This window comes from Varroa destructor, unplaced genomic scaffold (assembly GCF_002443255.2).
Source record: "Varroa destructor unplaced genomic scaffold, Vdes_3.0 BEIS01000002.1, whole genome shotgun sequence".
Lineage (NCBI taxonomy): Eukaryota > Metazoa > Arthropoda > Arachnida > Mesostigmata > Varroidae > Varroa > Varroa destructor.
In genome coordinates, this window is record NW_019211455.1 from 34,708,428 (window position 1) to 34,735,782 (window position 27,355).

General features: G+C 37.5%; 1 protein-coding gene across 8 annotated transcripts in view; it reads right to left on the reverse strand.

Moving 5' to 3' along the window:
- Nucleotides 1-14,072: 14,072 nt before the first annotated feature.
- The window catches only part of LOC111244122 (microtubule-associated protein RP/EB family member 1-like), a 25,416-nt gene continuing 12,133 nt past the window's right edge, over nucleotides 14,073-27,355 (reverse strand). For all 8 annotated transcript variants that reach the window (XM_086979474.1, XM_022790810.2, XM_086979472.1 and 5 more), the window contains 3 exons: nucleotides 20,237-20,477; nucleotides 18,812-19,080; nucleotides 14,073-15,529 (listed from right to left, as the gene is read on the reverse strand). In XM_086979474.1, coding sequence (XP_086835600.1) covers nucleotides 15,458-15,529; nucleotides 18,812-19,080; nucleotides 20,237-20,477 — 582 coding nt within the window. In that variant the 3' untranslated portion in view covers nucleotides 14,073-15,457. The remainder of the gene's footprint in view (nucleotides 15,530-18,811; nucleotides 19,081-20,236; nucleotides 20,478-27,355) is intronic.

Here is a 27,355-nt window from a genome sequence, read left to right on the forward strand (position 1 = left end):
GTATGCACCTTACTGCTACCACTGTGAGGAAAAATCAGGTGGATTATTCTTACTAGGGCAGTATCTCCATTTTGGTCCTGGTGGAGTGTTAGATATATATTGAAGAACCGTCGAGACAAATTTTCTTCAATGTTGCATCCAGTAGGTTAATCCAGTGTAAGAGAGATTACTGAATCTCCTTATAGTATTACCGAATGTATAATATATATATATTATACTGTATAATAATAATCGGCTAACCAAACTGCAACTGCTACCGTTATTAATTTTAGGTACGGGATTGTTATCGATTCATGTAAGCACACGTATCTTCAATACCATTGACTAGTGTCCAAGTAAACGCTTTCAAATAATTACAACCTTCACAAGATTATCTTCGCATATTTAAAAGATGTGGAACCCTCAAATACCGCCACGTGTTGTATAGCGCCGTAAAGCCTTGACATATCTAAAGTAGCATAATAATGTAATTCGCTTTGCCAGTTGAGGAACAATTTCCATATTATCACTGGCAATTATTCTTCCCACTTGATGTAAATATAAATCTTAGCTTCCGTTAAAATCACGATATGCCGTCTGCATATCAGAGATTTTGTCTGGTAGCTTAATTAAGGTCAGGGCGATGGTCTTTACTATTAATTTGACAACGTTAACGACGAGAGAAAGAATGATGCCACTTTTTTTCATGGTTTCATCAAACAAGTACATAATGGTACTAGTCAAAAACCGGCTCTCGTAATGAGAAATCTAGCTAATCCATTGTCTCCCGAAGTTTCAGGACCACAATTGTTATCAGCGAGAAATCATCCACAAAGAAATTTGAGAATGTGCGCACTTTGGATGAGTCTGTTGGCGAACGGAAAACTGGTGACTACGAGTAGTTGCGAGTAAAAATGAACAAGCTACCACACCAAATATGCATCCCGTGATGCTTGCATGTATAAGTTGCGAGTTTTCCGACTTTCGGCAAAATATTCATAGGTAGCCTCTTGTTGTGCCTTGGAATTACCTTATTGAGACAAAATTTTTGGCCATATTTTAGCTGATATTTCTACTCTTTTTGAATGAAAATTCGTTAGTCTGTGCTGAAAAAAAACAACCACCGTCTAACGATAAGGCATCAAAATTGCCTATAGTTGAAGCTTACATTAACAGAATATCGAACCGTACGAGCAATACCCCGTTTAAGCTTTCACACGGCTTTTCCTCAAGGAACGACAAGTTTTGGATAATTATGGCTGTATTGATAAAAAAAATTCAAATTATATTATTACGTCACACTAGCCTACATCACATACAACTGCGTTCGTATAGGCTTCCACGGAAGTAGCAATATTCAGTTAATGGAGACCGAGAAGCAAGGCGAACCAACAACAAATATGCAGAGAGATAAACCATCCGCCGAGAGAGCAGTAAAGGCCAAGATGACGTTAGCACGCCGTCCGACACCGATCAAACGTCGCCCGTCGCTGTGGCAATGATGCATTGTCGATGCCCATATGCCTCAGTGACAAGTGTTAATTCATTGTTCAGTTTTACTATTAAGTTTATCTAGGTGGCAATTATTAATATAAGAATGTCGCAATAATTTAGTGATAAAGGTACCACAATAATATAGATGCACTTGTAAATTATGAATATAAAACTATTAGTTTTATAGTCTTAATTTGACTGATTGCTGATAAGAGAGTGAAGAAAATTATATAAATGTTTTGAAAATGAAATAATTTGGTGAAAGCACTACAAGAATAAGTTAGTATTAACGATAACAATAGTTGTCATAACTTCATGAGGATTTTCGAGATTCAACATGTGATGAAATGTACTAATTTGCAAGAAAGAATCGGCAAGTACACCCATCGGGCAAAATGGACCAATTGTAGTCAAACGAAATGCGTCTATACATTAAACGCTAGCAGAGGTAGGGCGAACGAATGCACTGGCGTTATTAGGAGAAAAACAAGAAGCTACACTAACGGAGAAAAGAAAAAAGTTTTCTAAAAAGAAAACGTATTCCCTTACATTGAAAGCTGACATTTCACTGTCAGTGATCTAATAAAAACATCTTATCTTTAGCTGACTGTTGTTACCTAAGAAACTCATATTGTCGACAGAATTAATGCAGCGACCGTCTGCATGCATTAAACGTTCATGTAGGTGCAGGAAGTGCAGAACTTAAAATGGAGTAATAATAGGCTAACCGTAAGGAAGATATTATTTAGTTAACCAAAATACACCACCAGATCGATTAAAGTCAGCTCAAAGCAGGGGCTTTCCCGTTCTGTAATGTTACTCACCTCCTTCCTGGATTTAATCTACATCCGGTATATGTTCTTATAGAGAATTAATTACTTGTCCCTATATATGTCTCAAACATCAGAGCACGTTACAAGCTGAGTGTTAGGACCACGATGAGAATGCATCCATCTATCACCATGGGATTGGTTCTCTATTATTGCATTCACACAACAGATCTACCGATATCTATAAACGATCGAGATATGAAGGACTGTTACACCGTGTAACAAGAAACAGTGGTATCTGAAAACACAGCTATCTTTTGCAAGTTTTCGTCGTTTAGTTACAGTTCGTTAGTTTACCTCGTGATTAGTTAGTTCCGTGATTTGAGTAAAAATTAACCTTTTAGAGGGCTTCATTGATTTTAAGTATCCTATAATGCTTATTATCACGTATCTTAACAACTTTTTTTTCCTAATCACTGTTTATACAATAACATAAGTAAGGTTGATATTCTTTAAGGTATTCTACAAAAGACGAGTAATTTATTTTCGTAAATCTGTACATCGATTGTTGTCCCGCTATAATGATTTATTAGGGCTATCACTCTATCTTGTTATCCTTTGGTTATTAGATGTAGATGGTCGATCGCAACGTTAATTATAGCTAATTGGGAATCTTTTCTCTAAAGACTACAGTGGTACTTCTACTTCGCGTTTTCTATTTTCACTATGCTGCTACATAATTGCCTGGTTGTTTGCACTACTGACAGCATAAATTAATATGCCTAGGCCTAGGAAACGTTATACAGCTTGAAGTGTTCATTTTGATGCGATCTATCCGTATCTTCTACTCTTCCAAAATGCCGCCTCACGACCTCCTTTGTCGCAGGTACTGCTTTGGTGAAAAGTCTAGGTGACCTATCCTTCTTGCTAGTCGCTCAATGACCGCGCCTTTCAACACGCCATTGTAAGGTTTAAACGATGAGAAATTTCTATTGTAGAAACTTCCGTTTTTCTAGAGTTGCAATTACTCTTTACAGCATTTTGCGAAAATTGCTGTTTTTTTTTACATGAATCATTTTGTATGACGGTAGTAAAGGTGGTGCGACGGCATTGGCGAGTGCGTACATGCTGTCCGATTTCCTAAATGTTGTTGTAGTTGTCAATTACGTCATTGCTTATATAACCTGGCATTTGATATCTACATTTGAACTTCCTTGCTTTTCTTTGTGAGAGCTACGAATGAAAGCCCCGTTCACTGCAAGTTGCCTAATATTTGTTTGAAGTTACTTAGTGTTTTAAAAATAAGTTTATTTTTATACTCCTTTAAGCTGATTAAGACGTCTTCAGTAACTGTCTTTGGATTCCTTGGCCTTTTTAGTAAACTTGTCTACGAAGAAAGCTTGACGTTTTAAGTCAGGTAGGCCCATAGCGCCTTGTGACATACTTTGCATCATTTACCGTGATTGTGTAGTGGCCACGATCTTGGGTCTGAAAAGAGTTATTTTTAAAAACTTTTGACATTGTTGAATTAACTTCTGGCCTAGATACTAAGGATGTCACTAACCGCACGCACTAATGGGTGCTGTCTCTCGGTCCAAATCAGCCAATATTTCATTAAATCAGTTATAATTTTTTAAGACGTCTTTTGTTAATTGTATAACTAAGGTAATTCTAGAGCTAACACATGTATATACGTTTGCTGGATGTATTTTTATCAGCGCAAACCACGTCTTCCGACTTTTGCCGGTAATTTCAGCACTAAGTTGGTGCACTTCCTTCAAAGTATCCGTTTTATCAACTATCGATTGAATATTATCTGTTTACCATGGTTGTGACGGGTAACGAAGAATTACGGCTCGATTTCGAAGAAAAAGAGTTTACATTCAGTGCAGTGAGATGGCTACTCTAGATTTGTTTAACGAGACTTTAATTTTCATAAAGCCTCAATGTGATGACTGTAACTCATTCTATGAGCGCAATGTCGACAATAATGAGGGTTATGTTCGGTCATTGACATTACTCAAAGTCAAAGAATATTCTTGATATATGAAGCTTGAAGCAAAACGAAATAGGACCTTTTGTCGCTTTCTGCTTGTCGTGCAGATTCCCATCAGACGATTTCACTTGCCAATTCAGTGACACAAGCCACACAAACGCAAATGGTCCCTGCGATAAAATACTGTTTCGCTTTGCATGAAAAGGCGCAAGATATCTTTAACTAACCTTAATAAGAACATAAATACTTGAGGTGCACATGGTTACTTTATAAATCTTAATATGAAACCCCTTAGTAAAGAAAAAGTTACATTAAAGTATGTGAAAAAAACCGTAAAATGTACCTCCCATTGAGTGTCTAAAGTTTTTCTGTAAATCGTAAGGAACCATTGCTGTAAATAAAGATGAGGACACAAGAATTTTGCTGTTAAGTGCTGTACCAAGTCTACAAAACTTTCCTTGATAATATGTGGCGTTATCTCTTTTACTTAATGCAGAAGTACGCCAAAAAATCTAGGCGTTTTCTGCTGAATTATCTTTAGGTGCGTGTTGCAATGCAAATCGTATTATCGTTAAATAAACGAGGTCAGTATTAACAATATTGAATCTTAATTGTTGTATAATATACGCAGATAATTTTTGAGAGAAACCTTGGATACCGTTTGTGCCACGAATCTCCCTGCCCCGTCTATATTCGTGTTTTCCACATAGGTACATACGCTGATCCTCATGTTTGGATGGGTAAACCCAGCATTTACCTAGACTTTCTACTATAGATCAACTAATTATGACTTTATTGGAGATGATTTTGATTAACTAGAACTCACCTATTTTTTTTCGGTTACTAAGACAACAAAGAACATATATTTGCCAAATTTTATGTCCTACATAGCTTTTAAGTGATAAACCTATCCACATATTTACTGAATGGCAATATATGCGATCTATATAACTGGCAATGAAACTGGATATTTGACGTTTTGTTACGGCTTCATTAAACCAGATTATCTAGCTACATCTTTCAACCTGGTGATGAAGAGGCCTATGGTTACAACCATGGAGGAACTAAGTAACAAAAAGTTACGATAGATCCGCATAGGCTCCTTCCATGGACTAATACGACTAAGGAACTTTCAAATATTTGCTGTCTCCTATTTAGTATATTAATTTCATTTTATATATACACCATGTTATTTTCGCGATTGCATCATTATATTTTGAAGCTCAATTGGTCAATAGCCGAAGTATACTGACATGTTGCCGAAGCCTAGCACAGACATTCGCAAGAATACATTGCATTGGAAAGTCATCATTAGAGACATGATGCTAAGGGTTACTTTACGTAGATAAATAAAACTCTGCAGACCATATACATGCTGATAATGCTAAAAAAGTGGATGTCTCGCGTGGCTGTTTCGATAAAGTTCACATCCACCACGACACCATAAACGACACCAGTCTCTGGCAGGATGCTGCTCATCAAAAATTACGTCAGATAAATAGGTATATAATACAGCCTAAGTTCCGCCGGTAATCTTCTTGAAACTGACCGATGTTAACTAAGCGCTTATTGTTGAACTTTACTCGATCTTTCAAGGATAACTCCTTCGCAAACATTTAGGAAATCAATTATCATTTCTGTATACTAGGGCTAATGTAGTTAACCTGAAAGTTATAAAACAGTTGTTCAATGTCTTTCAACTGTTTGCCTTTCTATCCAAAAGGTAGTCGTTAACAAGATAGGTTTTAGCCGTTATCGAACTTTTTGTGCAAACTGGTGCATTAAGATTTTTCATGACTAGGTTTTAACTTGCATTACACGTTATTCGTCATATACAATGCTTGTGTTTGACTTCCCTCGCGCCTTCTATCGAGCACATCATAAGACATTGTTGAGTAAAGTATTGGCCTCTAGAATCGGTTCCCGTGTACTAGCTTGGTATTGAACCTATTTATCTAGTGACCACTCGTAGTCAAAAACTAATTACTCCTTCCGAGCGTACGTTCTGTGCTTTCAGTGTTGCACACGTGCCGTGTCTGAGTCCGTTAATGTATCTTACATTTAGTCAGAATTTTAAAATGAATTTGTGTGCTGACAGAATGCCGTACAGAACGTATACAAATAAAAATATAGACGTTAATTCTCACCATAAAGGACAATATTGTTCTACAAGGAGCTATAGACTGCGCTTTGCGTTGATATATTACAGACGACATGACGATTTCTATGCCATGCTATCTTTAAAACAAGAACTTAATTTAAAATCTACTCAATGGATATCCATCCCATTACCGCAGTTTTAGGAGGACTTCGGAGTCTCTCTGATTGACAAATAAAATTGCTACATGCTGCCGAAAAAACTAGAATTGTATCAAGTCTTAGTGTTTTTGTCTTTTAAGATTCTATATTTCGAAACAGAAAAATGTATTTTCTATAAGAACCCGTTCACATGAAACTTAATCTACGTTTATGTTTGGCCGCGCTTATATCGAAAAAATATTGTACTTTAATAATGAATCCAATATAGATCCTCGGAGACCCTTAATATTCATTGCTCATTGAGTTGACTAATAAACACTGAAATAGCTTATACATAGCAGCAAGATAACCGACTGTTTTATTTTATAATCTAATAGTTCATTCAGCTCAGTTTAATCATGAGTAATTGTCGCAATCCACGTCATCGACTATGCCTTTTCATATAGGTTAGCTCACCACGCTTGTACGTGTAACACGGAGATAATTTCTTAAATCACTTTTTCAATGAAAGGGGTAAAAGTAAGAAGATGTCTATAGTGTTATAAATAAAAGTGGGAGAAAACAAGGAGGCATATGAACACCGAACCTACAGAACGAATGTGCATCAAACAAACAACATGTCAACCTCCCGTGACAACAGTAGAGCGAAACAGGGTCCGTAATGGGAACTGAACCAGCCTTGCTCGACGATCGACGACACACGTGTAAAGCACATTAACCAAATCTATGTTTGTACCTCACACTCCTTACAGAAAACTTTTATTTTCAACCGAATTGGAGAACCTGCTTGACGTTAGTAAGAGCTACTGAGCTTCTTTGGAGTCTATTGTCTTAAGGTGTAGAAGCGGAGTACAACCATGAGACTGCCTACATACATAGTATCAGTTAGTCAAAATAAATGTAGTACATTACGTAACACAACAGTCATAGGTACAGTTGAAATTGTTCGAATTAAGCCCATTAATAACATATTTGCACATTGAGGTCAACAATAGTATTACAAATAATCGTCTGTAATATGTGTAATGTTGTGTTATTTGTTTTTAGTACTTTTTTACAAATAATAAAGCTGTTCTGTCACATCTTCAATCTTCCTTTGGTTTCGGCAGCATCTACCTAAACAATTTGATGTACTGTGTACTGCCGCTGTACCTCAGGGCTGAGCAGTTTCAAAAAAGCTCCGGTTGATTAAAAATAAAACCCTTATTTCAGCTGGTAATGGGAGCTATAACGCCATCTTTTCAAATAACAAACTAAAACAAGTAAAGTTTTACACGTCCTAGCACTCTGTCTAGAAAAATTAATCCTCAGTGTTTTGTTCCTATCTCCACACCATCAACTAGCACCCGGTTATCTACTTTAAGTCCAAGGACTCGACCTGATACCAAATAGAATTAAACATTGCATATATATGAAAAACATTTAAAAGGTAAGTACTCTCGCATAGAAAATGTGTTCGACGTAATACGTAGTTGAAATACATAATCATGTGCATAGCGTCTGCTATATAAAATAAAGGAACAGTGCTAACTGGAAGCTTACTCTATCCGAGAACGAAAAGTTGACTCTGCCAAGTAAATGTGGTTTTGTATTATTGAATGACAGTAAACTTTTTTGTTTTTATGATTCATTCATTGGTGACACACAGCTGGTCTAGACGTGCTATGATTGGTACCTTATCGCAATTAACGCGACTTCTGTAAAGTTTTTGATTGGGTTACGATATTATGGCCCTAGAGGTCACTGCAGTATCACGGGTCATTGATGCCCGAAGCAATGGTAAATAGTGGTTCGGAGGCCAGCATTAAAACTGACAATTGAAAGTCGGGAAAAGTTATATTACTGAAAGATAAACATACGTTTTTAACGTTGTAGCCCGGGCCAGGAGGGATTGTTGTAGTTGAAATGCTTTTCTATACTTATCAGTCGTATGGCTTACATAGTCAAAAAATTATGGGACGTTGCCGCAAAGCAAGCCAGTGTAGAACAACTGTTTTTACAGAAATGGAGACATTATATTTTAATGGAAGAAAATTTATCGAAAAACGTAAAAGGTGTGCTAGCGATGAACATCTACCTTCTACTATACGTTTATCTTAGCACATAACCTAGCACTTGTGACCTCATTATGACGAACGTAATTTAAGTTTTTACTTCTCAAATCTTGTCTTGAAGCACGGTACATATTAGATACTTCCGGAGGTTTTAAGAAAAACATTTCAGGCTAGTTTGAAAAGAAGCTTTTTCCAACAATTAAGTGTCGGTAATCCCAGACGGTCTTGAGGTGCACCTGCTACTCTGCTACGCCATTTAGTTGTTATATATCCTGCTTATTAGTGTCATTCAAATGAATGTTACGGGTTTAGGTACGGTACTACCGTTAAATATTGTTTGAAAAGCTTGACTGCCAATACACCGAACAAAGTGTACCAACGGCCGATTTTGAATCAAGAGGTCGTTTATTTAAAGGAAGTTTGAGTGGCACTTTTACATACTAATTACCACCTAGGTAAATTATTTTAGTGCAAGAACATAGCCAAGTAATCTTAATTCGTCTTTTATAGTTCATTCTGAACCAATCCGGACCTTAATTTGATAGCATTACAGGTTGGCAGAAGTGAATTGCGTGTGCCAGTGTATCAATGCATCACTATAGCGCCGTATTTAACTGGTTCATTATTTTTTAAATTATATTGCGCTGTTTTTTTCTGGCTATTTTTTGTACAGTTCGCTATAAACGCGCACACTTATTTCTTTTTATAGTCACTATCTTCTCTGTAATGCCGTATACCACCCAGATACTTAATCATTTACTTCATTTGATCATTTATATTGCTAAGCATCAATAAATTTGATCGCCGGTTTTCCGTTTTGTTACGGGTAAAGAGAAGGAATATTGCTTTCTGCTTATGATTACGATAAATCATGTTTGCAACTCGTTTTTGTCTATCTGCCTATCTTCATTCACGCATAGCTGATTGACGATGACTGCTTGACTTTGAGAAATTTTGGACCCTCTGCCGCTGTGTCTTTTTGTTCTAAGATCTCTAAGTTCTTGCCGGTGTGTTAGGCACGCGGTGAAGCTGACGCTGTGCTTTTATACATAAGCACAGTGTTTCCTTAGGTTTTCGCGTTCCGTCACAACAAGGCCCAGGGATCCGCATAGTTCTCATTTTTTCTGTTAATCTGTTCGTTCTTTCGGTCATTCGCACTATGTTTTAATGTTTGGCATTAAAAACAGCAAAGAATAGTAAGGAATTCCGAAATTAGGCATAAGAATCATATTTTAACCGGAATGCTGCATTTAGCACCGTTTCGGATGCGTACCAATCGTTAACAATAAATAGCGCAATGCTGTGTCTGTACCGTCCCTTACCGGAAACCTTCTATTGGTTCCATATTATTCGTTTACCGCCGCCGTTACATCCTGTTTTGTGATTTAATTTGGTATCCTACGGATAATAATCATTAATAATCGTAGAAGTGCGACTTTAGCACCTTTTGCTGGAGCCCCCAACGGCTTTGTAAAAAAAAACCAGTTCGTGGGGATCGGAAGTGCCTAAGCTTAGCTTTACGTTCAATGGGATCCTTATTATTATAAATTTTCTCTTATTTGGTTCGATAAACATGGAGAAGTGTAGACTGCTCTGAGATTTCCTGTTTCATTTTTCCTGTGGTGTATCTTAAAGTAAGTTCGTGTTTCCTGCTTAAACACTCTGAATTTTTTAAAAAAATGTATTGTTATTTCCCTTGTTCCACAGTTCAGTTCTTCTTGTTTTAATCCTTTACCTCTTTCAAGCGTCTTTTCTGAGACTTTACATCAATAATACAACTGGTCAGAATGCTCAGTATTTCTCTTATTGCCTACCCCGACATTGGATTCAGTTATGCTTATTTGGATAACAAGGATTACTCTGATTCCAGTTGACTATTGTGTCATAACCCTCAAGGCGACCTAACTTGTTCAGTCATTTTTATTGGTAATGATGATGCATAGTGGTTCCCCTTTTGAAGTGTTACCCATTGTTATAATCGTATAGCAAGAACTTTTCACACAATATCTAGTAGCTCACCCAGAGAGCTGCTTGGAATAATAATAGAAAATAGAATTATATGATTCCGCTTTAATCATAGAATTGAGATTTTTTATAAGCCCACCTGCCATGTTCATTCGTTATTTATCTGTAACTCGACGAAAGAAACCTGACTTTCAATATCGCTATTCATTTAAAGCAAACAGGGGTTACTACTTCACAAAATTCGGGTAAATAAAAAGGTTGTTTATTTAAAGGTCTCTCGGAGAAACCTAGTAGTCTTAACATATAAAACTAGCGTTGTTCGAGAACGTTTTAGTTGTAGTTGATATTGCCATTATTTTGTCCTTAAGATCCAATTTTCCAACCAGAAATTTAAGAACTCAGGTTCAATAGCTTCTCTAGCTATCCCAGCATTTCCGTGGCTCCCCCATCTTTACTGACTTCGTTGTACTGCTTCTTCTAGAGTTTTCCTCGTTCATATTTTTGTAATTTATATCTATAACGTCCTCTTGGGTCTGCTTAGTTTCCACTTTCTTATTATTCTCTTGCCTTTTATCCTACGAAAACAGCGTTCTAAATATATTTTCGTTTTAAAGTATATTGTGACACATTGCGGATTTACTGCTCCTGTGTATGCTGGAAACCTAGATCACCTATCGTGTTTCTAAATCTAGTAAGCAAACGCGTTATCACTGCATTATCAGGTAGTATTTAAAGACATTGTTTGCCTATCGGCTCACAGACCAATATATTTTTTAAAGCACCTCATAAGAATGATTAAAATGTTAACCTCAAATCTGCGTAGATTTTATGAATATACTTCTAAGATCAATCGTCTCAATCGGGAGGTATCGATCATAAAGCAGGAGCGCATCAAGTGTTTTATTGGATCTAATGCCTAGTGCAATCGGAACATTAAGTTATAAGGGAAGTAGTCTTGACGGATCCAGATGAATAAACACCTTGAAAGATAACACGCACATGTAAACCAATTTATCCAACAGAAACACACTTTTTCACAGATGAGCCAAGCTTTTAAAAACTCAAAGTTTTTGTATATAGATTAGATAAGTAGGGTAACATTAAAGTTGGGGTTCAACAAAAATATAAAGGTTAAATTGGAAAATCTACTGTCCATTCGAAAACTATCAATGATATGAGATACAGACATATTTAAGAATGTTGTTTTTCAGAGACCAAATTGAAGCCATCTAAAAGCCGGTCTATTAGCGTGATAAATAGATATTCACTCTCAAAAAATACGATCAAGACGATTTCAAGTAGTCTGAAGATATTGCCCACGTTTAAGAAGCGGCATCAAACAAAATAGATACTAAATCAAAGTCTGACAGTAAGATTCATAACGCGTCTTTGTGAAGAGTTGTTCAGAGATACCCGGTCTGGTGTTACTATGAGCAAAGATTAGGGGTCCTACCAGTTGCAGTATATAGAAACTAGTTAGGAAACTTTTCCGTCTAATTCAAATTTCATAATACCGACGTGTAAAGGTGTGCAACAACGACGTGAGACGTTGTTGAGTACAATATATAATTAGTTTTCGCCAGTGATCCATGAAATTATATTTAGACAAACACTTTTTTAGGACTTGAAGCAGATGCGCGTAGAATGTTTGCAAAAGTCCAATCAGTTGCTTTTCATGTCATCCCAAAATTAGCGAGCGAAATACTGTATTTCGCTGTGTGTTTTCGTACTGTAAAATAAATTGCAAAGCTGGAGTTGGTGAGGAAGTTTCGCATATTGAATACGCGCCTTCGATGGAGATAGTACAAACAGAGCTAAATGAAAAAAAATGCGATATGGTTATATGCAGATTTCTTGACGGGCCTGCATCAAATTTCGAAAATCATCGTTACGCTGTTTGAAGGAATTAAAAATCTTGCAATTGCAGAAAAATAAATTTATCTGAATGCTATTCACTTATTCTGCCTTTCTTATTACTGTAGTCGGACGTAAACTGGACTCTCATAAAATAGAAGTTACAATATACCTTTACCTACGAATGCTAAAAAACTGAGATCGTTATCAAGAATGACCGCAGATTACTTCGCACTCGTAAAAAGGCGAAGAAAATATCGAGTTTTTTTGGATAGACTGCGCCAAAATAATCCAAGGAGTACCAATATGCAATTCATAGTGTAAAAAAAGTACTTTGACTCACTATAGTCTTTCACTTCTTATAGTTGTGCCCGCTCATACCAGTTAATATGGCATTGAAGCAGACGCGCAAATAGAAAATATCTTTGCAACACGTACATATCTATATATATAATATAAAAAAGAGTGCCTATTCTATTAGCGTGTGAGCGATTCCGAAAAATATCCGCGAAAGGAGTACCGACCTAGGTTTTTTAAGCTACTTTTAATTTCATTTAGTAGTAAAAATGTTACTTACAGAGGTAAACTACAGAGGTAGATTACAGAGGTAAATGGGTCTGTTACCAGTCTGAGATACATCTGAGATACAGTATAAAAATGGTAATGCTTATGTTTTATTATATCTAATATCTATTCATGGAATTCACAGAATACTGAAAATATTGTGATTCTTCTAAATTCAATAGTTCAATGTTTAGAAATAAAGAAATAATTACGAATTTAAGAAAAAATGAGTCAGTCCTTTCCTGCATAGTATAAGCCACCAGCTAATTTGCCCCTTAGAGTTATGTACTTGGCTTATTGATGAACGGTGAGCATTCGATGTATTTTGAAACACGTTGTTTCGACGTACGTTTTACTCCGGCCATTTTGCTGTCGGCATTGCTTAGAGACGGATGAACTTATTATGGGTCAAGATTAGTTGATCGAACTTCTTTGTCGATCTTGTTGTATAAATCCAACTAAACATTATAGTCGAATGTATTGCTTACATACATTTTTGATTGCCTCATAACCCTTGCAAACATTTGAAGAGAAATACGAAACTATCACTTTAGAAAAGTGATAGTTTCGTATTTCTCTTGTTGTGGATAACTCCGTATGTCAAGCTCAAAGTCAAGCTTTTGAAGTCTAGTGCATATTTCCACGAGTGCTACTTACCTCTTTTAACTTTCCTCCTCTATAATTTTTAGCAATTGAAGCAACAATCCATACTCCGACGTCCATTAGCAAATTCTAAATTTAGTTTGCACTTAAAAGCCGAACAGAGTTAGTTGATTTAGTCTCATTTTTATTTTGACGCCTACTGGTATAGAATGGGGCCTAAAATTAGTCATTTCCCACACTTTGCTCGCATTTGAGTTAAGTATCAAAATTTTGAAGGCATTATTTTTCCGGAACCATATAGCGTGACTTACGTTCTGAACAACCGCTGCAGACCACACAAGCTCTCCAGCATACTCCTGGTGTCGGCTAAACAGTAGCCCGTTATTACAGTAGAGCTCTCCAAATTCAATTAATTTACGTGCTAATAATGTAAGAATATTATATATTTTTTTAATTCTACGGCTTTCTCACCTGTTTCCATATATTTTTTATATACGAGTTTGAAGGTGGACATAATTCATTATACAAAAACGCTTTCTCTAGTAATATAATAAATATTTTATTAAGTGTTTTTAGCAATCCTCCGGGTTCTTTTCCAAATATTTCTACCATCGTCATACGTAATTTGGTTTTTGTATCCTTCGTCTTCCTCCGTTAAGCGTCTCGTTGAAATTTCATCGATATAAAAGACGATGCTGATATAGGTGATAACGAATCATACTCAGTCAGGCCAGTCAGGTTTTTCCCTTGATTTTTTTTCACATACATCATTCTCTACATCCTAGCCATTAACTTTTATAATTCTCATTTCTGGTGCTAGTACTTCATACGAAAGCACTCAAAGCGTCAGCGAGCTGACGTCATAGAGGTATCATTTTGTTTGTTAATATCGTTTGACATCGGGTCATTTCTTCGTCCTCGATCACTGTTTTGTTTTATTACTGACTTGCAGTTTGGTGCAATGTTATTGTATGCTGTTTTTTGAATAATGAATTGTTTTGCTATTATAACTACATTTCGTGGATCGTAGAGTATCGAAAACTTGAAGACAAAACGACCTTTGCCGAGCATTGATTTTACGACATTTGCCTATAGGGCATTGTACAGAATGAGTGATCAGGCCAAATATTGGCAGTTTGATGAATGATCAGTGTAATTAGTTAAAGATACATTACACAAATCTTCGCAAATATAGCCAATACGACATGCCTTTATGCTAAAAGAATTCTATTAGGTAGCGTTGCTCAAAAGGATATAGAGCTGTACGTTAATTTTCTTTTAAATATGAAAGGTTAAAGCGTTAAGTTTTCATCAAAAGCATACAACGATTCGTAACCAACTTGCGCGCCGTCGGAGTTTCTTGCAATACCGTTGCTCCTTTCACTTTATTTTCTTCATAATGAACGTCTACTAGAGATGTTTTTTTGGTTTGCTAGTAATATTCTGTAATGTGTAAGGCAACAGGGTATTTATTTATAGCGGTCTAGGCGTAAGCTGAGAGCGCTTAATGGGGCGAATAGGACAACGAAACGGATTGGCGGTTTCACTGTTAGCAACGATTAAATTGGTCCGTAGGTATTCAGTAGGACCTTATTTACTTGTTAGTTAGAAAAAGAATCATGAACACATGACAATAATGTACTGGATTATTCTAAGTTGTTTACTAACAGATTCAGTTTATCCTGCTATGGAAACATAGCTCAAGTAGTACGTCATTTTATAGTACGCAGAGTTTACGATGGAAAACGGTAGACACCGGCAACGGCGTTTGAAAGTCGCAGCGAAACGACTGTTTGCAGTGGTTATAGTTAGCAGATGTTTTTACGTAAATATGCCTTACTTAAATGACAATATTAACAGCTAATCAACATCGGTGTGTCATCAGCATTTTGCCCCCGTAGGCTGCTATAGATGAATATCTAGTATTCCTCTTCTTCGCCATTGCCCTGTGTAGCTTCATCTGGATAATCTTCGGGTGCTGAAAAACCTTCCTAAAATGCAAAATACGGAAAATACATTTGTTTTAATAATTTCCACTGTTTTACAAGACGAGTATTCAGAGCGATTACTGAAATGGGGGTCCTCGTTGCAAATCGATAGAACTTTATTTTTGCAAGTGCATTCTAAAATTGTGCTTCGAATTATATATTTCACAAACATATCAAGAGCTTGTTCCCTCTCAGACATCATGGTTTATATAGCGAAAACTATAAAAATCAGACTCTTTGAAATAGCGTACGAAAAAATATTCCAAATAAAACATGTAATTAATAGTAGATATTCTAGTGCAACAGATGCTTCTTACGGTTGTGAGTACACGAAAAAAAAAATAGCTAGGCTTATTCTGTCTCCATACACAACTGGTACACCTACTCTCCAGCCAACCCGCATTTTGCAATTTTATTATCACCCCATCGCATGGTGTGCGGGAAGATGCCCAGGAAACTGGCTGAGGCACTGACTATCCTAGAAACAACACTCACACCCGAATACAAAGTTGTTGAAAGAACTTAGAATGGTACGGAAAGGAAATACCTATGAAAATTACTGGTATGTGTATATACATAAATATCGTGTGCTCCTTCGCAACCTGGCTAATTCCTCATGATCTTTATTTCCTGAGAGAAATTTCACCTTCGAGAGTTTGTACGGCGGATTTCATATCGCCATGGGGTCGTGCTTAGAGAGGAACAATGCTTACTTAATATCGTAGTTCCCCGATTCGATTTTCTTAATCTAGTTTCTTATAAAGGTGACTTTGTGTACAGACAAGTTCGTTATCACGTTGAAACAGGTTGTTTGTTTCAACCATGCAGGGTTCTCGTCCTGCCACCTTTCCGGTCTATTTCTCTCTTGTAATTGCAGGACCCAGACCTTGTTCACTCGCAAGACTAATATAAATTCTTAGTTTTACCGAAAGTCGAATTCTGGCAAATAAAGCTACTTCGACGATTATCAAGCAATCCTAAATATTGATCGAATTTTTCTTCAGTGTTCTTTAATATCGACCTAAACGCCTATGAATGAGCCTTTCGTTAAAAGTAAATGAAGTCCGTTCATCTGCATGCGTTTCACCTTTTGCACTAATGCAAATTCTTTACGACAACATAGCCCTCTTTCTAATTTATTGTTGCAGTATGTTCATGCTTAGAACGCCGAAGAAGAAGGGGAATATAATGGGGACGTTTGTGCCTACTCGGCTAAAGTACGCTCCTCATCGGTGGCAAAGCTTCTAGGTTAAATATGTAGAATGTACCCCATTATATGTAGAACTACATATAGGTTGTTTGATGTATGATGCGGAATATATATGAGCTACTCTAAAGCCAATGATCTCTTTGCTAATTCTGGAGCCAATCTGTTCTTAAGCAACAAAATCGGAGTAGCTTTTTCCCGCGGTGGGTGTTGTCAGTTTTTTGACTAAGTTGACGAGCAGAATCATCAGCATGCATTCATTCTTGTACTCCCTCCAGAGCTTATAATAGATATCATATGAGCTTTCGCTAAGTCGAGACAAAACCATATGCGAGTGCATCAAAGTACGGAGGATAAATACGAAGAATAAACCTTCCCATCCGAACAGAAAAGAGCTGGGGAAAAGAAAGCTAAAAAATAGTTAAAGGCGCTACTGGATTTCTCTTCTGGAAAAATTAGACAATGACTCGTGAGACCAGGTATGTTAGCAATGGACAGAAGCAGCCTCCATAAACACTTTGCGGAAAACGCTATGTCCACACTTTTCCCAAACATAAGCACTCTTACTCAAAGCAAACAACTCTTAAGTACTAATTCTCAAACAATTCCTGAAACCAAATTACATTATTCAAAACATTAATAAACGACATGTGGAAGAAAGAAGGGAAAAAGGAAGAAAGGAAAGCTATTCTGGGCCGTGAAAGACCAGAAAAACTAATCTTGCTCCACAAATCAAGCAGAGTCAAAGCTAGTTCTTCGGGTGTAGATCCATTTGTTGTTTTAGTTCTATCAACAAATTAAAAGCATCATGACAAAGGATACTCGGTGTAAATTAATTGAATAGAAAATTAATTCAAGCTTATAAAAGGAATCTTTAATATTGAAAAAAATCAGGAAAGTAGTAGCAAAAGGGGAAATACACAAACCGCACTAAAAGAGAAATGTTGGCACTATGGTGGTCTTCGATATCCAAAACAAATACTATGTTGAGCGTAATAATAGGCTTATAGGAAAGAAAGTCCGTCTCATAAACTAACTTTCAGCGTGCACCTACCTAACCAAAAATGTCGCATATTACGATGAAACCTATCTAATATGTACTGGAATACTTCAAGGGTGAGTATTGGGACACATTCTGTGGTATTTAGCGGATGGCGGCAATTTTTAACAGGACTATCTAGGTGAAGTAGAACTAAGAAGAATGAGAAAGAAAATAAACAGTAGACCAAGAAGGGCACGAAGACACTGCTAAGCGTCACAAGAACTTTAGAACTATATCATATGACGCAACGTTCCTTGTCACTAAAGAATCCCTTGGAGGTTGCTAAGCAGTTAAATAGAAGATACAGAGAGGTATTATTCAATCTCAATATCTTATAGGTTGCTTAGTCGCCACGTATTTTTCGGAGCTTACCAAAAAGAGATCGGAATAACCACCATTGGTACCTGTATTTCATGCACAAATAGGAAAGAAAACACGGTCGTACATGCCTTTTAGATATATTGAGAACTGAAAAGAAAAAGAACAACCAGTAACAAACTGGGAAAATTCTCATAAAGTACAGGTAACCAGAATGTCAGAGTCGGAAGAGAACTAACAGCTATTTATAAATAAAAAAAATACCCTTATAGTTGCCACTAGAATCGAGATTTAGGCAGACTAACCAAGGCAAATAGGTTACATGTATTTTTCTTTTTCTCTTCTTACTTTCCTAAATTGAATTTCTGCTATACAACTAGAAATCAAAATCTAAAGAACAGCGGTTATAGTGGGTAGTTATTTTTGTATAAGGAGTCTAAAACAAAATTGTAGTTTTACAATACCTGGATGGATAAATGAAGTGTGCACAAAGCATTTACGGCGTTGGCGACTTGTACAGAAAAAAAAAACTCGATGCTCATGTAGCCTATTTTGAGCCTTATTCGTGATAAAAGTTAAACAGGCTTAAACACTCCTATTTACGGTAAGGATTGTTACAAAAGTTCCACTATATTTTACCCCCTTCATATTTCCCGTATCAATCTTGTACAGAAATGATTTTTTTCCGGTACTACAAGGAACTTATACATTCACATACCTCAGTAGCATATAGAATTTCTAGGATTTGCTCGAGTGCCGGCGCTTTGTCCTCTTTAGCTTCGTACTCCTGGCAGAGTAGTTCAATATCTCTGAGTTTATTATAGTAGAAATCCCGCTCTCTTTCCAAACCGCTCACTTGTTCTGTTAATTCAGCTACTTGGGCCTCCAGAGCCTGCACTTTTGCCGATGATACTCCAGTACCACCGATGCCACTTCCGCCAGTGCCGCCACTTCCTGCTGCTGCTGATCGGATTGCAGGTGTCGCTGCTGCTTCGAAAAATGAACGGCATTATTTCATATTTATGTTATAAAAGGCAAACGTGGTTGTGATCTCTACGTCTTAAATCACCTTATTAAATTATACATTTAAGCACTCTGACTACTACTGGTGCGTTGAGTTACGATGAGACATGATATCGACTAAGCTATCTTGACTATGGTATTTCTTTTCGCCGAGGCACGTTCCGAGTTTTGAACGCAATGTTATGAGCCGGCTGGTATCTGCAGAGATAAAGTGCTATAAACAGCACATTTCGAAGGAACTGCCTTCGAACACTAACAAGTTTTAGCATCCTTCCTGATGTACGATTTCAAAACCAATGAATAAAAAGGTATCACCTCATATGTATAATCTCTGGTTACAAAGCCTGCAAAAAGTCACGATATTAAAACATGGACGCCAGTAGAGAGCTTCAAAAAACATTTGTGACCCATATTCAAACAACTAATATCTTCCGTTAACGGAATTGACGTTTTTTTCTAGAATTGCTGTAGATATTTTATACTGGATATTAGGCCTAAAGATTGAGAAGTGCTTTTTTTAATTTTGTTAGTTAGTTACCATTAAGATTGTTTTCAGAACGCCACATCAACGTAAAAGGCTTTTCTTTGGCAGTTTTATTGCCGCTACATTACATTTAGAGAAAAATGGCCGCTTGGCTGCCGATCTCTGCCTTCATGAAACGTTCGATTTTCAGTCTTTACCAACTGTTTTTCAATTTAGCATTACTTCGTTAACTTGACGTTGAAAACTCTAATTTGCCCCTCAATTACCTTTAGACATTGCCTGATGAGTCACACAGGTTTTAAACAGAAGGTTCCTTTAACGCAATTCAGCAAATAATATCAGGTAAGAATTTCACTCATTTTTCTTTAACTATTATAAAATTTGCAAATAACGTGACCGCGGACCCCACAAACGCTGATATTTATGTACACGTTAACTCTAATATATCAACGCATATGCAACAAATACTAAATCGTATAAACAATAGAAATTAGGACTTTAGTTGATCACAACTAACTGTTATTTATATAAATAACCCATTTTGAGCAAAAATGAATTACTGTATGAGCTCCAGAAATTCCTAGATAATGTAGTTGCCTTGATCTAAGACAAAGATTGCGTATACGGTTTCCTGACCTTTTGTTGCAGCGGATCCCAATGACGTTGCAGGCGGCCTTCGCGCAACAGCGCCAGGCGCTGCAGTTCTTGTCACCGGAGTTCCTTTAGAGGCTGCAGCGATTCCGCTGCTACGTGCCGTCGGACCTGCTGTGCCACCACCCATAGCAGCTCCTGCACGTGCTTCCACAGCATCATATGGCTCTCCGTTGTAGTTAGCATCAAAAAACTTCTTGAACCATTGAACAAACTCAAAATTGTCCTGCAAATGCCACCACAACAGCCTAGTTTAGCGGCAGAAAAATCTGTACTTCTTAGGTAGCACTGTATGTTTTTGGCCTACGTAGTGGTACCACCATTATACCATCTTTGTCTCTGCTATTTCAAAACATGGGTTGTTCTTGTGCGCTAAAATATTAAGGCGCCCTTTTAAATTAAGTCTCAGTAAGAAATATTCTGACACGTTACCGCAGTTATAACCAGGTAATCCGATCAGTGGACTGCGTTTTTTTAATTACATTTTTACATACATATTTCGAATACTTAATTAAAAAATCTCGAACCCTGCATATATGTACTACCTAATCAGTTTTAGCGGTTTCATTTTAGATATCGCACCAAGGAAAAAATAGCAACAAATCCACCAGCTTGAGGTACCTTTGAAGGGCTCGACAAACTGGAACAAGTCGACGTTACTTATCTTAAAGCGATACGCCTAATAATCGAAACGTAGTTTTTTATTAAGTTATTGGAAGCAACTGAAAGAACGTAATAAGATTCATTACGGGCCTACGAGCCTTCTTTTACTTTACATACATATGTGCTTTTCAGCTTTCTTTAAATTAGGCCAATTGTTATTGGCCTCCTTTTATAGAGGCAGGAACTCAACAAAATGGCTTTACAAGAAAATTGCTGGAAAAGACAAAAATCTTGATTACAGGAAATTCATATTTCTTTAATAAAATACACCGGCTATAAATTTATTGTATCATCGTGTGTTTTGATTCATGCTATAATTACATACTTCCATACGAATTTCGTTGCAGCAATAATAACGCCGTTTGAGTGGTTGCATAGCATTTACTGCAACCGACGTGAAGTTGGCTTCCGCATAACAGAACCAAAGTTGTTACACAGAAAAACAGCTTGATAAAAGAGGTACGAACAAACAATCGAGTCTTTCTTCTCTATAGAGTGTAGTACTAAAACCTGTTGTTTCTCCATGCGCAACGCAAGCCGTTCCAGAGCTGTTTTTTTTTACCTTAATTTCCTGTAGGCTGCAGTGTGAGCGGATCACACTGTCACTATGGGCTTTCATTGTTTTAATTACTCACAGGCCAAGCACCCAAACTGGCAACGAAAACGAGGAGCGAAACTAAGAAGTTGCACCCTTACACCTACTAGGCATGATTCAACAACAAGAACCAGCAAAGCCAGCTCTAGAAAATGTGTTTCATTTGCTATGTTTTAGTTGTACACATATATATATTTCATTTTGTACACGAATGCAATTGATGGTATGTCGGCGCATCGTTGTTCCCAAACAGGGAAAATGCAAAACTGTGCTTGGAGTAGCCGCCGCCGTTTTTGACCGAACTTAATTTTAGGAAGAGGGATAGATAGAGCTCTTGGGCTTGCCGGATGCTTTCAGTTAGTAAGTACCTTTTCTCTCTATAGATCCCCTGTACCCAATCGATTACCATTTTGCAGCATGTGTACAGTCTAGCATAAAATATGACATGTTGCTCAACAAAAGGTTTTAAGCTTGAGGTTTTCTCGTGATCACAGAACCACCTCGATGATCCTCGGCTCTTCGCGGCCATCTACGTTATGGCTGTCATGCATAATTATGATCAATTATATGTTCATTATATAATTAGTCATACGTCAATGTCTCTTACGAGGTCTCTTAACCCGGGCCAACGATACGGAGTTTCCACAATGTGGTTACACAAGTATTAGAACTAGAACTAAATCAAGATTGCTTACTCACGCTTATTTAGTAGTAGTTCGGCAGAAGGAAATTAATTATCAGTTGGTACGATAAACGATCTCCCCATACCCAGACTTTCATGTAAAAAACGATCTAGTTCGGATAAAAAATTCTGATCCGATTTTCACATCAAAATGTAGCTCAATTTGTCGTTTATAACCTTGCCTTAGACTACGATACAGATTTAGACAAAAAGTTGTCAAAAAATAAAAAAAATCGAAACATCATTAATAGTAACGATCAGTAGCATTAGTTATTAGTAGATTAATAGATAGCATGTAACGTGTTCATGTATATATATATACTGTACTGATGCTCGTGTCTGTCAACCTGGTTTTGATTTTGGCGTTTTTTGGCAGTTTTTGTCTAAATACAAAAATAATACAATCTTGTTACATTTTGTTATTACCCATTACATTGGGTTACACTTGTACGGAATTTCTGTGCAAAATTGGTTCTTCTGAACATGATTCGTCATGATAAATCTGCTACTTTGCTCTAGGAATAACTCAGTTTCTTCTGGGATTAAGCATAGCGGATTAATACGTGGTCACTATGACAAACACCCCGCCTAAGTCTGTTCGAATTCGAATGCTCCACCCCAAAATATATACTGGCGCTGCATATAGAGGTAAACATATTGAAGTGCGCTGGCTTAGCTTTGTCCTTGGCTGGCAGTAACCAGCACTTCCCAGCCACTCATCCTGCGTTTCCGTAGGCAGAAATAATATTAACTGCGCTGTTCTTGTGTCCTCCAGACCTTCCCCGTTTCTCCTGGCTCATGTCGGGCACAATTCCACTGTCTACAGACCAATTAGTGGGTGGCTTTCCACGACGTCAAAAGTGTTTTACACGGGCCCGCGCCAACAGGCCCACACAGCCAGTCTCTTGTCCTCTTGAGCATCACGGTTTTCAATGGTTGTACACGTAGTTAATATGGCTGTTCTCCTTTTAAAGTTATTGCATGTCACAGATACCCACTTATACGCGTACTAAAACCCAAATTTCTCTGTCCGGAAAATAACATTCCCTCAGGTGCTTCTACATTTGGAAGATTCTGGTGACACTAGCTTGGGCTGCTTGGGAAGCATAAATCATAGTTTCTGTGTGCTGGAACGGTAAAGGATGGCTCGTATGAATAATAAAGTGTTCGTTTCTAACTTTCTCACGGTAGGTTGTCTACTAATGCCCATTGGTAGCTCACCACTTCATATAGCGCGGGGTTGGCATCGTTATAAAGGTCCGTGGTAATCGACCTGGTGGGCTAACCACTGGTTTGAGCTCCATGTCCGTCGCCGAGGGTGATAGGGCGCGCATAATGAGAACTTCACGTGAACTCACTCAGTATTTCTCCGCCATATAGTCTCAAACCACCCGGGCTAACTCTGCATAAGAAATTACCTTCGCTTCAGAATCTTGCCGTTTGTCCAATGCCACCTAAAAACGCTCACAATGGCTAAGCGTTTAGCCTTGTAGTCGCTCGAGTTGGCTTCTCCGGGTGAAAGCGCTTGTACAATTTCTCAGGCTTTTCAACGTCTCCCCTGCACCACTAATTTTCAAATCAAACCAAGTGTGATAAGCCTCTCTTTCATTCTGGCCCGGTCATTTCTGTTACCTCGTGAGCCACTCGTATTCTTCGGATCATCGCTTGACGTTTCTCCCAACAAGGGCGACTCCCATTCAGTCCAAAATTTAAGTAATTCGTTTTGCAATTTCAACTATATCGCCAGCCATTCCATAGCTACGACCAAAATAATGTGGGCTTTATTTAGCGGAACCTAGCTTTCTCGTTGGCTAACTGCACGACCATTCCACAACTGCTCGCACTAATATATATATATATATATAACTTTTTTTGTCTCCTTCAGGTATTCTTACTGTGCGAATAAACCCTCCAAATCAGCTCTTTGGTATCGAATCAAGGATTTGCTATCCCTAAAAGGTCTAACCAAGGGGTGGACTTTGCTAGATTTATGTGGGGTGTCTCCAATAGACCCACGAAACGCCATCGTAATTATGTACCATAATAATCATTTGCTAGCGGTATATTTTGAACCAGCGACGGCGCATGTTGATGGTTGGCATTGCAGTGCACTCGAAGAGGTGCGCATTAGTCACGCAGGCCAACATAAATATGCGAATGGAAAATGCTTGCACTCACCATAACAAATGCTGACCTCGATAGATCGTCGCGGATTCTGAAATCAAACTCATGCACTATACGAGCCTAGGCTTTATAGGCTGCTTCAAGTTAAAAATTTGCATAGAGAAGAAAAACTCAGTTCTGTTCTAGATGAAGCCAATTAAACTATCAAATCGATCAGTGTCATATGTTCCTCAATTTTCGTAAAAACATGGTAGCAAACCACCTTCGATTGGCATGAAAATAGTTGTTCTAAATGCAAAAATTAAGAGTGACTTCCGGCCCACTTGCGTTCAAGAAAATGTGCCTATCATGGATAAAAACTATTTCCCGGCAAACATTCATGTTACGAGTTAGTCAACGCAATTTTCCAATCGATCCTCATTCTTCGAATGTGGTGTCCAGTGAATAAAACTTGCTACTATACTTCTTCAGAAAGGTAAACGTATTATGTGCATGCTATGCAATCTCCTGTGCAACCGTATATAGCTTAAGTCTCTGAGGGTACCACGTTTTCCTGTAAGATAGTGCACTGGCTCATACTAACAGATTAGAGCACGCTTGGCCTCTCAAAAATACAAGCACGTTTAAGAACTGGCATAGATGATCACCACGTAGTCCAGATTTAGATTTGCAGTAGTGCTACATATGAAGCGCTGTTAAGCAAGGATTAACAAGTGTCGAAATTACAACATCGACCTGCCCGCTCACGTTATTATAAAGGCGTTCGCACATTTGCAAGAAAAATCGGAAATGGGCTGGTAAACAGTTTTGGTTTGAAATTAAAGTTGTAACTGTGGTAAATGGTGGTTACACTGAATGAACATGAGTGTCAGAAATAGAGCCCTAAAACACATATAAAATTTAGTTAAAATTACTGTTTTTATATATATATGTAATTTTAGAAGCATAGGCAGAGGGGTCATTTAGTCCGGCCATCTTGTATATGGTAAAGTTACACCTTCACGTTTTATCCACTTCGTTCGTCTAATGAGCTACCTTTCCGAGTCGAGTTAATAGCATGCTACATTAAGTAGGGTTACGAAAGTTTGACGAAGGAACAAACACAAACTGTAAAAAGTCGGAAAAATAATATTTTTCCGACCAATATTTAAAAAATTGCTAATTTCCTTGGGTGTCAGTTCATCACAGACGTTTTCAGCGGTTTACCATATAAAAGAAGCAAAGTCTATTAATAAGGGAGAATGATGGTAGTTTCCAGAACTATTCTGCGTTCGGTGACGTTTACACAATCACTAAGCATAAGATCAACATTAAATTAGTACACTATACCTCTTGGTATAATATTTTCCATTCTAAGATGAAACATGAGGATTCTAAACCACGACACTTCGTGTATATTCATGGCATATTCAAGGCGTATTCACCAAACTATGGCTGCTCAAAGTTATATTAGGCATCCTGTTTCTGTAGCAACTTTTGATACATATATGTGCTTAGCGGCCAAAGGCTTTCAGAGCCCAATCTTAATACGACAAATCGGCTGTATGACCGCTGATCTTTTTTTGACAACACCATGCCGTTTTCAACCAAATGCACGCCTCTAGCGAGAAAGTTTGCAAGGTAGTCAAGAATGAATTCTGCAAAAAACGATGCATGCGTTAGATACCTAAAGCATCATGGCGTAAGTCAATGATGGTTTATTGCCTATTCAGACATCATCAACATATCAACATCGTACGGAGGTTTAAAGCTTCCTAGTCACCAGATTTAATCCACTAAGCTGTTCTGGCTTGCGAAAAAGTTTACCTTGCCAAATAAAAAAAAATTGATTCGAAAACTAAATGTAATAGTTCCCGTTCTGTTCGAAATGTAATGTTTGGTGCCAACACTGATGTGACACCGATCAATTCTACGTTTAATAGTACTGTATATAAGGTAGCTTCCCAGCATAAGATACTGTAAAAAAACAAAGCTAATATGTTGTGGTGTCGAATCATCTATGCCGCTAAAGGTGACGAAACGGTAGAAAGACTATATTTACACATAGTTGTCTGTGCTCTGCAGTGCATGTTAAATTGACGCTTCATGGTTGTAAATCATTTCCTGACATATACTGTGGGTAAAAGGAGGCTAGTTGATAGTCTCCAAGCAGGCGAAAACTGGAAGAAGCTGAAAGGAACTGGCGCAAGGCCGTATTACTAAACGGAGGCTCAGAAAACAGACAGAAGTGAGTGCTCACGACTTTATGCAGTATGACTGTAAGACAGCGGAACAATGGTACCAAGAATAACAACTAGCCAACAAGGTATTTGTCTAGACAGAAGCATTAAGGAGAAAAAAAGGTGGAGCAACTGACCATTTGAACATGGAAAAGAGCGCTAAATACATATGGCCCTGCATGATTTGAAAAGATTTGACCTGATGAACAACTTGCACGAATACATGAGGCACCGCTACACAGCCATTTAGTTTGAAAGAAGGGGGATATGACTTCTGAAAAGAATGCTACAACGGTGAGCCAAGAAGCCCTACAAGAGAATAGACCAGCACACCACTATGCGAATTTACACAATCACTAGCCGTTCGTGTAAGCTTCGATTTTAAGTAATATTTGAATCAGTTGAACCAAACCTCGCGATTACAGCGTCCAGGGTTTGATAAGTAAATAAGTAAGAGTTCCAGAGCGCCTCTAACCTTATATTTTCTTACAAGAATCCCAAACGAAAAGCTTAGGTGCAAGGCTTTAGATTGTTGTATGCGTAAGTGGATAAATGCGATAACTTTTTTAAGTTATCGCAGTGCACACAAAAGTGACTCGGTAGTGACGTTCGCTAAGATACAATATATACTTGTACGTAGGATGGCGCATTTATATAACATGAGAGCGATAGTGACCCACCCTTAATATTGCCAATTTTGTATAACTTGTACAAAAGTGGTGTAGGACAAATCAAGTTTGATATTCATGAAAATAATTTCAAGACTTGTAATTTTCCTTTACTAAAAACTTTTGAAAACAGAAATACACTTTTAATATATA